The 10,316-nt window shown below is 46.7% G+C and overlaps 2 protein-coding genes and 1 non-coding gene across 5 annotated transcripts in view; all 3 read left to right on the top strand.

Moving 5' to 3' along the window:
- Positions 1-3,848, top strand: part of EEF2K (eukaryotic elongation factor 2 kinase) — a 42,395-nt gene extending 38,547 nt beyond the window's left edge. For all 3 annotated transcript variants that reach the window (XM_019542182.1, XM_019542183.1, XM_019542181.1), the window contains one exon: positions 619-3,848. In XM_019542182.1, coding sequence (XP_019397727.1) covers positions 619-728 — 110 coding nt within the window. In that variant the 3' untranslated portion in view covers positions 729-3,848. The remainder of the gene's footprint in view (positions 1-618) is intronic.
- A 4,720-nt stretch (positions 3,849-8,568) lies between these two features.
- Positions 8,569-8,650, top strand: TRNAL-AAG. The gene has a single exon. It is a non-coding gene; the product is annotated as a tRNA-Leu (tRNA).
- Positions 8,651-8,762: 112 nt separating this feature from the next.
- The window catches only part of POLR3E (RNA polymerase III subunit E), a 34,464-nt gene continuing 32,910 nt past the window's right edge, over positions 8,763-10,316 (top strand). The window contains exon 1 of the mRNA XM_019542184.1: positions 8,763-8,864. The gene's annotated coding sequence lies outside the window, so the exon portion shown is untranslated. The remainder of the gene's footprint in view (positions 8,865-10,316) is intronic.

The following is a 10,316-nucleotide window of genomic DNA, read 5'->3' as shown; positions in this document are numbered from 1 at the left end:
AGGATAGGTTTAGGTTAAATATTAGGAAGAACTACTTCACGGTAAGGGTGGCCAGGGCCTGGAATAGGCTTCCCAGAGAAGTGGTGCTCTCACCTTCCCTGGAAATCTTCAAGGGGAGACTGGACAGGCACCTGGCTGAGGCCTTATGACCCTGCCACCGCCAGTGCTCCTTCCTGCCCATGGCAGGGGGTCGGACTCGATGATCTGTCTAGGTCCCGTCTGACTCACTGATTCTATGATCAGATCCTTAGCGCATGGGATAATCTTGATGTTTTCCATGGGTTCAATACTATCTGATGTTTTGTGGTTTAAAGTCCCTTGGACTCTTTTAGCCAGCTACTGACATTGCATTTATGATCCTAGATAGCATATCAGAAAGTCACTCACCTGCTGTAGCAGTATTTTTCTATGTTGCTTTGAATTCCAGTATTGTGGGCTGGTAAAAATAGCCATAGCTTCTTTGATCTCTATGGAGTTGCATAGATTTACGCTAGCCAAGAGTCTGGCCCAGTAATGTGACCTCCATTTCTTTGCTACTTCTTTCATACCCTTCATTTCTTCCAGACATGCAGAAGGTATTTTCTTTGTCATAGTCTCATGATTCTCTTCGTTTCCTAGGTGACTTGTACACAGAAGCCGCAGAAGCAGCAATGGAAGCCATGAAGGGTAGATTGGCAAATCAGTACTACCAGAAAGCTGAAGAAGCTTGGGCACTAATGGAGGAATAAAACTTCCAACAAGGCAGCTCTTGTACATAAAAATAATCTTTTTTATCAACTTTGTTTGCAAAAATGATGTGTTTTTATGTGTTGTTTACTGATCTGTGTTTTTTCCATTTTAATTTTCTAACTTTGTCCTGAGGGGAAAAATTAGCCAAATGTAGGTTTGTACATTTGGGGGTGCTGTTGTGTACTTTTATCTACATTTCAAAGCTACCATATCTAGGAGCTTGACCTTTTATATTTTTTTTTAATCTTAGGCCTGAGGGATCCTTATTTTGTTTGAGAAAAATGAAGCTGATATTAATTTAAGGTGCACACTTTTTTTATTTTATGCAGTTTATTCCTATATTTATTACTATATTATGTCTCCTTTTCTCTCCACAAATCAGATTTCTAAATCCCAAGCACTTTTTACCATTATCTGGTACATCTCAAGGCAAATCTTAATTTTTCTGTCAACAAACCTCAAGAATCCCCCTTTCTAAACATGTGGAATAGACCCAGAAACTGAATTCCATTTGTCGTGCTCCTTAAATGCAGTTCTAATCTGTGAAAATGGCATGTGGGTGCTGTTTGTTCTTCCCAACGGGATTTAAGAATTATCTTTTTATTTCTAAATTGGTAAGATTTGTTTCTTCTGAAAGTTGATGGTTTCCTGGTGTCTCACTCATCATTAACAATGCTGTTCTGCTGCCAGAACATTACTAATTCTTTTGACGAGGCAGAAGTTGAAGTGGAATCTTGCAGTCCCACCCAAACCTGTATGCCCTCTTGAAAGGAGTAAAAACTTGAATCAGTCAATACAATATAACCCTAAATATACCCAGAGAACAGGCCTACCAAATAGAAAGGTGCCATTTTTACAGAGCAGAACCACACTTTAAAATGAATAGGATAGAACCTTAGTTCCATTAATATCGGTGGCCAAATCCCATTAATTTTGCAAAGGCCACAATTTTATCCATAGGAAATAGAGATTTTTCCCAACATTTTCTATTTTCTCTTCTTATTCTAATACTGTGAGTGTAGTTGCATAGAATTCTACTGGATTCTTACAATATGCTTCCAATAGCATATAATAACAAAGTCTGTATCTTACTGATTTCTTGTTGTTGGTTATTGTTACAGTGACATCTCCATTCCCAATGCAGCTTGATTGTCTTACTTAGTATTAAGAAATAGTTGAGAAGGATATTTCTGTAGAGGGATATTTAGAGAGGTTAGAGAAAAATTGAGATGCAAATACTTATACTACTTCTCTATACTAAAACAACTTCATGCTTAACATTCATGTGCTAGATACTGTAGGAGATATTTGAGCTGTTCATTGAAGAGTATATTCAGCGTCTCAGTAAATTCCAGATTGTGCTCAATAATAGTTTACTAAATACTGTCCATAAAGGTACGAAGCTCATTGTCTGTGGTAATGAGTCGCATTCTCAAGTTCTACAGTGGAACCTGGCCACCTGTTGCAGTTTACAGCATCATCTTGAAACGGACCTTTGTTTTTCATGAAAAACAGAGAACTTTTTAAAAGGCTTGTTCCTGTTTATTGTAGAAAAGCATAATTGTCTCCTAGTTGCAAGAAAAAATGCATACTGTCCCTGAGTACTAGTTTTTATGTCCTGTTTACATAATCCCCAGATAGTAATGGGAGCACAAGAGTATTACAGCAGTAGCAGTATAAAAATAGCATGAAATGGAATCTTATTCTAAGTTCAGAGTTGTATTTCTAGACTCCAGTGGCACCTGAAAAGCACCTGGTCCTATTTCTTGCTCTTATTTAGCTTTAGTTCTGATTTTGAAGTGTTTAAGACTGACTCACTGCTTAGTATCCCCATGACCCTTTAATGATCTCCTAAGTAGGTAGGTTAATGCACAGACAGAAAGAAAGGAGAGGGAGGGTATCACTGTTAAGGTTGGTATGTGTTAAATCAGGTCCACTGCTCTTCCTCGTTTCTAGATCCTGAATTGTCTTAGGCAAGAGCTAGGCACAGACCTGCTAAGCATCGTCAAAATGGGGCACTCTCCTGCATGAGCAGTGATAGAATTTCCAGGTATCTCGGCAGTTCTAGAGTTACCAGCAGTGATACCCCAAGTGTTGAGGCATCTCTGGGGTTAGGCAGTAGTGGAGCAGGGTTTTTTAGTGTGACAAATTTGGACTCTGGTAAGTAAAATACATCTAAGTTCCACTTTCAGTGCCTAACTGCTTTCAGGTTCTGGCCCTTTGTTCCCTCCTGCTGGGAAGCAGGGTCAGCAGTAAAACACTGGCTCTCCCTGACAGGCAGTGGTACCCTTTGATTCTGAAGATGATGCAACAGTGACACAAAAAAAAGATTTAAAAAATGTGCATAAGTAGCACACTGTAGGCACTTACCTAAATAATAAGTACATAGTACAGATAGAGAATATATGTTTTCATTGTACAGGTAATCAATGTGATTTTTTTACTTTTAAAAAATAATCATTTAACTGGCACACCAGCCCTATTTGGGGAGGGGAGATGGCTCAGGTGTGTAATGTGTAAGTCCAAAATAAAAAGATAGGTTCAAGAGTGTCATCATTAATGCTTTTTGGTGCACAACTGAATTCTGTAATTTCTTCATGGAGCTAAGATGGAGCTAGATATACCACTCTGTGAACAAGATGTTGTAACTGTTAATAGTTTGTCTTCAAAATATTAATTTTTTTTAGTGATTTAGACTGTTTCCTAGCTCATGATTAGTTATATAGCTGTGCAATAGACAAGACTCAATGCTTTTTAAATGAAACGTTTGTTTACAGAAACATGCACAACTTATTTTATGAAATTCCTATAAAGAGAAAACATGTATGTATTTGAAAGACTTTTTTGGAATGACCTTGCCACAGGCTGTATTTTTAATCTATTCACAGTGAACAAATAAAATATATTTTTAAAAAAATGAAAACAAATATTTGGGGCCCAGTCCTGCAGAAAAGCTTCTGTTGACTTCATCAGGAGCATCACCTGAGTCACAGCAGCAGGAGCAGAGACCTTTGCATGTAAGAAATGCTCAGTTTGATTGCTTGCTTCACTTATTCGTATGATTTAGTTCCTCTGGTTTTATTTTGCCTGGTCAAATAAAGTTATTCCTTTTGTCACATGTTTTAAGTAGAGTATCATTGTATTTTTGGGGTTGTTTACATTTGCATAACAATTCATTGTTGCAAGTTGTGAAATATTGTGTATGTTAGTTTTATTATTTCATTACTGATCCCCGCTGCTTTACAGTCAGAAAAAGTGAATGGAGACAAATTCAGTATATTTTTTAAGAAGTGGAATACTTTCCCCAGGTGTGATGAATGTCTGACATGCAATTTATGTTTGCATGCATTTGCTGTAGATATAATAACAAAATATTTAAGGCCGAATTTCAAAGCCCTAACTTGGGAGTCTTCCTTACATGGCGGTAGTCCAACCTTTGTGTAGTACTGAAGCCAAGTGTTTTCTGTCTGAGTAAAGAAAGAAAGATCTGAGGCATGGCTGGCAGATTTTTGTGCCGGTTTTTTTGTGATTATTATGATATTTGGTTCCTTTTTACCAATATGACTTATTCCCCTTTCTGTACAGAAATGCATTGTACTCCTGTAACTACTCTTTTACTTTTGTAACAGTTTCTCCACTGTGAGAATTGCACTCCTTAACAACATGGGTATATTTAAAGTGACACACCATCATCCCATGGCAAAGGCACCTAAAGTTATGGATTTTATAGCAAAAGATCCCTACATCTGTGTGGGACTGGATGTTTGTGACATAGTGGGCCTGGTGCTCTGAATATCTGTCTGCTGTCTCAGAGATGTAGGATGTCCCTGGGAAGATGCTTATGTGCTTCCCTCCCAGGAGTTTCTGCTGCCTCCATTGCTTGACAGACACCAAGATGCATTTCCTCAGCTTTTCCCATGTTCTTTCTGGAGGGCTTTTTCTGTTTCCTCCTGGCCATCAGCCTTGCTCCTACTGTTGAAAATGTCCTACTCAAGGCTACTGTGCTCAAGAACACTAATAAAAGAAGATAAGGATCTTGTATTTACAGCAGTAGCAGGAAAGGAAATGTGACTGCATTATCTGGGTTGGGGAGAACGTGCTGGGGAAGAAATGTATGTATTGGGAGAAAAGGGGGGAGAAAATGCAGCACTTTCCAGAGCTCCCTTTCCTGACTGCTGCTCTCTGGCCTTAGCATCAGCTGCGCTGGCAGTTGAATGGTGGCTGTCTGAGGAGAGGTGGTGGGGGTTTTGGTATCTCTGCCTTCTTATCCTCACAGAAGACGAGTATCCTCCTCTTTGATGCAGGGTGTGATGGTTTCCTCCTTGAGTTCCCTTTGAAAATTGTCCCTTGAAATGCTCCCTTCCAGGAGCAGGTCCAGGGGCATGGAGCACCTTGAAAAAGGGAGGCATTGTGGGTGTCACTTGGCAGGACAACTCAAGCTATTTGCTTGCTGAAGGGCCTTGGCCTTGGGCCAGAAATCATCCTTGTAGCCCTTTGCTTGCATGCCCTCCACATTTGTCCTGTATACAGTGTGGTTCCCCAGGAGCAGGCCCTTCTCCCACAGGCTGAGGAAATCCAGCACCTCCTTCCTGTGCCAGGCAGGAGCACAGGGTTTGGATCTGTCTTTGTCCTTTATAGCAGCTTTACATGGCATGTTTAGCTGCTTGCATGTGCATGCTACCAGGGGCTATGTCCCAAAATTACAGGATTTAGAGGGAGGGATTTAGACATAAGACACTGGAATTGCTTTGGAATAGCTGCTAGACCTGGCACAAGAAAAGGACTGTCCACACATACTTCCTGTCAGCCGCCACTGGTAGTTGAGGAAGCTGACAGAAATCTGTGACTTTGTTACCATTTAGGCACTTTATGCACAGATGTGCACACTGTTATTGAGAGAAGTGTTGACCAGGCTGAAACTGGTGTTTGCTGTACTCTTTCCAGCAGGAGTCAATGGTGCCTGCTAGTGGCACTTCCAGAAAATGATGGGTTGTGCTCTGACCAGGGAGTTAACAAAGCATGACCCTGCTTCTGGGCAATAGAGGAAGGCAGTGGAGTGCAGCCAGGCTGGAAGGAACAGGACAGGGGATTGTGGGACTGATGATGGAGGACTTCCTGCACACAGGTATGTTGCAGCCATAGAGTTCAGAGATTGGTAGCACCTGTGGGGTACAGCCTATGAAGCCAGAGATTATGGACTCAACTTGCACTCACCCTGGGATGCAGGTATATTGGTGACTGAGTGAATCAGTCATTGGACAGGCATGGACACAGGCCCAAGCTCCCAGTGAAGTTCAGTGTAAACACACGCATGCTCATGTGGCATGGGGAGTTGACCTAACACCCACTCTCCTGCTCTTCCAAGAAGCCCTTTGGATCATTAGTGATCACTCAGTACAGCTCTCAGCTGAACATCCTTTCTGAGGGACAAAGTGCTCTTAATCCCCAGTTGCCCTTCCCGGGGCAGATCGATCTTTCATCATCTTCTGAGAGGATCACAATGGGTACATCTACTGCACATTAAAGCGCACACGTAGCCTATTTTACTGCACATTACAGCAGTGCATAAAAAACTGTGCTATTATGCTAATACACAGTAAAATAGGCATTATGCACTTATGTGAAAAGTGCAAATAATCTGGGAGCAGTTTGCTTTAAAGTAAACTCCCGGGCATGCATCTATACGTACAGGGATGCAGAAGCAGATCCTAACAGCAGACTGCTCCTACACCCTGTGGCCTGCACTGGGCCTCTGCAGCTGCTGTGGGGAGCTCTAGGCTCCAACCCCCCATCCTGAAGTGGAAGCTGGGAGCTCCAGCTGTCAGGGAGCTCCGGATAAGGATCTCGGAGCCCCCACTCCCAGGCAGGTAGTACATAAGTAAGTTATCTTGACTAAATTTGCTCTTTGTATTTGCAGGTAGCAAGTATACTAGTGATTAGAGCAAATTACTGTTCAGTAAGTATCTGCACATGTAGATGGTGCCACATGCGGTAATTAGCCCTAATCTCAAGTAAAGCATCTCAAGTAAAGGTGCCCAGTATTACCTAAAAAGCATGGACTTTTGCTACTGCACATTAGGACAGCCTAATGTGCTTTAATTGAGTACCTCACCTTGAAGGGTGCCTGTACACAAGCCTGGAGGCTGCTTCAGTGCGGTGTAAGTAATTGACTCTGCTGGAATGACAATGACTGTGTTCCAGCAGCCTCCCATATCTTGCATATTGTGTCCCCTCACTTCAAAATGGCAACGGGAGCTTGAACTAAGGTTTGTTAAATGGGCTTTAGTTCAAATGCCCCTGCTGCCATTTTGAAGTTCAGGGACACTGATACAGGAGCTGCTATGGCACTTTAATTAGAGCAAGAGCTGCTCTAATTCAAGCTTCCCCCTCCCGCCCCCCCCTCCAAGAGTATGTGTAAAAGTGCCCCAAGGTACTAAATTTAATGTACATTAGGAAAAGTGCAGTATTGTATACATAGGTGACTCATAAGGAGGGGCACATACCCCCCCTGAGATTGGCTGCCACTTGCCACCCTCCCCCGCTGCCACCACTGCAGCTTCTGCAGGCAGTTGCCACTTGCTGCTGCCGCCACTGATGACGTCTGCAGGCGGTCACCAATCGCTGCTTGTTGCTGCTGGCTTCTGTGGACAGTCACTGATTGCTGCTTACCACTGCCGGCTTCTGCAGGCAGTCACCCATCGCCGCTCGCTATGCCCTGGCCCTGCCGCTGACTTCTGTGGGCTGTTGCCCCTTGCCACCCTGCCGCTGACACTGCCACCTACAAATTGTGCCCCCCCAGTCTCAGAAGGCACCAGTCCTTCATGAATGTACGTACAGGTGCACCCAGCTTTAGGCAGCCCACACTGCTATTATTGAGCCTGGGACACTGGCAACAGAAATTGGCCTATAGTGCTGAAAGCCCAACTCCTCCATGGCAGGAAGTACGAGTGTATGAGGGGCCTTGGGAGCATGAAATGCCAGAGCTGGAGACTTTTCAGAACAGTGCCCCCAAACAGCAGCTGAGTCCTTGTGGCAGAGAGAGGAGTGAGGAGAAGGTTTGGCTCCCAGTGGCCACTGCCCAGTGCCCTTGAAAAACACCAAAAGAAGTCTCTCCCTCTTTGGCATGAGTGACTGGTGCCTCCTGAATCTGGGGGGGCACGTGCACAAGCCGCCGACCCTGTCTGGGGGGCACTGGCCCTACCGACAGCATCAGTGTTGGCCCTCAAGGGGGGCACCAGTCCCGTCAGGGGGGGACATGCACCCCCCTGCACCCCTTACCAGTTGCCTCTGCCCTTCGCGTGTGCGTGTGGACTCCGCACTGCCTCCAAGAGACTTTCTGGCCCTCAGTACCCCTGGGCATGAGCCTGCCCCTAACAAACGTAGCCAGGGGCGCGCACTCCCTGCGCCTCAGCTTCCCCCAGCTGCAGAAGCGCTGACACTGTACACAGTGCGCCGAGAAAGGACAGATCCAAGGAGCCCTTGCATATGAGCAGCACCCCCTGTTTCCCTTAACTGTTGGTCCTGGGGGCCCCCGGTTCTGCTCTGCCCCGTGCACAGGGGTGGGGCTCCGGCTACTGGGGCAGAGCGCGGGTGGAGGCGCCGCGGATGAAATGCAACAAGGCCCAGGCTGAAGTTAGCAAAACTCAGGGGTCACATCACAGCCTGGAGGCTGCACGGGGACTGGGGCAGCAAAGGCACCGAGGAAACTCGGACAAGCTCAGGCTCTCCCCGCGCAACGGGAAATGCGAACACGTGCCAGTGGCGGAGACCCTTGCTCAAGCTGACTCTGGCAGGTGGGGTCCGAGATAAGTGGTCCGCAGCAGGTACCTTTACCATCTCGGTAGCGTGGCCGAGCGGTCTAAGGCGCTGGATTAAGGCTCCAGTCTCTTCGGGGGCGTGGGTTCGAATCCCACCGCTGCCAGAACATTTTTGTCCCCGCTCTCCTTCTCGGCTGCTCCGCACCGCCGCCTGCCGGCCTAGCCCGGCCCTGCCCGCCTCCCGCAGCATTGTGGGTAAAAGGAGGTCCGGCCGGGCCTCCCACGTGTCTGTCGGAGTGGGAGCAACATGGCTGCCGCCTGAGAGCGCCCCGGAGCCGCAGCGCGCTGAGGGCCACCGGCGCCCGCCGCTCCCCGCAGGTAGGAACAGGCCGGGCCGGGGCGGGGCCGCGTCCCGGGGGGGGAGATCAGGCCTGGCTGACAGTGCCGGGCCGGGGGCCCGCGGGATCCAGGCAGCGGTGGGAGGGGGTCTGGAGCTTGTCCCTGACTGAGGGGCTGGAGGGCTGCTCCCGCTTTTGGGACACTTATTTCCCCCTCCAAAAAAATAAAAATAAAAGCAGGGGCCTCACCCCCCAGTGCCCTGGGAAGGTGTTGCGGAGAGATGCAGGCCTCGGTGCCTGCCTGGCAGCCAGCTCCCTGGCTCAGGCAGTGCTGCATCCTCTGTCCTCCCAGCTGCATTTCTGCATCCAGCCCTTGTTTTGCCCCTTGCCCTCCTGCTGTGCACTGGCGTCAAGGTGCCGGGGAAAGTAGGTTCTCTAGTTACCAAAAATTTTAAAAAGGCTTTGGGAGCAGGGAGTGGCAGGGTGCAGGCCGCCCCACCTGGGCCACAGGCCACATAGTGCCTTGCCCGTGACCAGCTGCTTTCCCTGACTCACTGACGGGGGGGAGTTGTTTTCACCCCTAATGGGGTCACTAGCAGGGAGTGAGCGGAAGGGCCTGAGGGATTGTGCACACCTCTACACAGATGCTGAGGCACTGAAAGGAGATGCTTGCTTAAATTTCTGCAGCAGGGTCTGCCGGGCAGAAGTTGCAGCACCTTGTGATGGGAGCCTCGCTGCACAACAGATCCCCGTAAGCTGCTTGGTCATTAACAGGAAGTCCTCTTCCAAAATTGTTCGGACAGGCTCGGTAGAGAGCCTGGTAAACATCGTGTGGAATTGCCTTTCAGGGGCTTATGGAAAGCCTTTTAGCAGGCCCTGAGTTGCTGGATGCTACCCGAGCCTAAGTTAAACGGGAGCGGCACCGGTATTTGGATGTGAAGCTTTTTAGGCAAACCTGGACGCTGCAAGAAATTATGCCAGTAACTCAGAAGGTGGCAGCCTCCCTTTGCTCCTGGGAAGGAGCCAGTGCATCAGTGGGACAGCGGCTCTCGGCCTTTTAGTACCGTGACACCAGGAAAACATTTTGGGTTTCTCCCTATGTGTCCAGGGATTTCAGGAACATCTCCATACCCACAAAGGCAGGCATGTGTTACAGCCTCGGTGTTGTGGGGGACACTATGCTGTTGGAGATGCTGTTTTTCAGAGAGGCATAAAACAGAAGTCTTCATTTTCTGATTGTTCAAGATCCCAAGGTTCATTTTTTGTGATACCCTAATATCCTGGCTCTGGTCAGCTTTTTGGGTAGCTGGATTATATCTCTGTAAATGCTACCTGCAATTTCTGTTGGATATGATTTTTTTTCACCTGTTCTAAAGTAGCTTGTGTTGCCGTCTGCTTCATCCCATCTCTGAGGTAGCTACATGTGAGTGTATCATGTGTCATGTGTTCTCTCAGTTTAATTAACCAATAATGATTGGCTCTTCTGGCCCCT

Source organism: Crocodylus porosus, unplaced genomic scaffold, assembly GCF_001723895.1.
Source record: "Crocodylus porosus isolate Cpor-Errol unplaced genomic scaffold, CroPor_comp1, whole genome shotgun sequence".
Taxonomy (NCBI): Eukaryota; Metazoa; Chordata; order Crocodylia; family Crocodylidae; genus Crocodylus; species Crocodylus porosus.
Note: the sequence above shows the minus strand (reverse complement) of the source record. Positions and strands in the feature narration are given on the sequence as shown.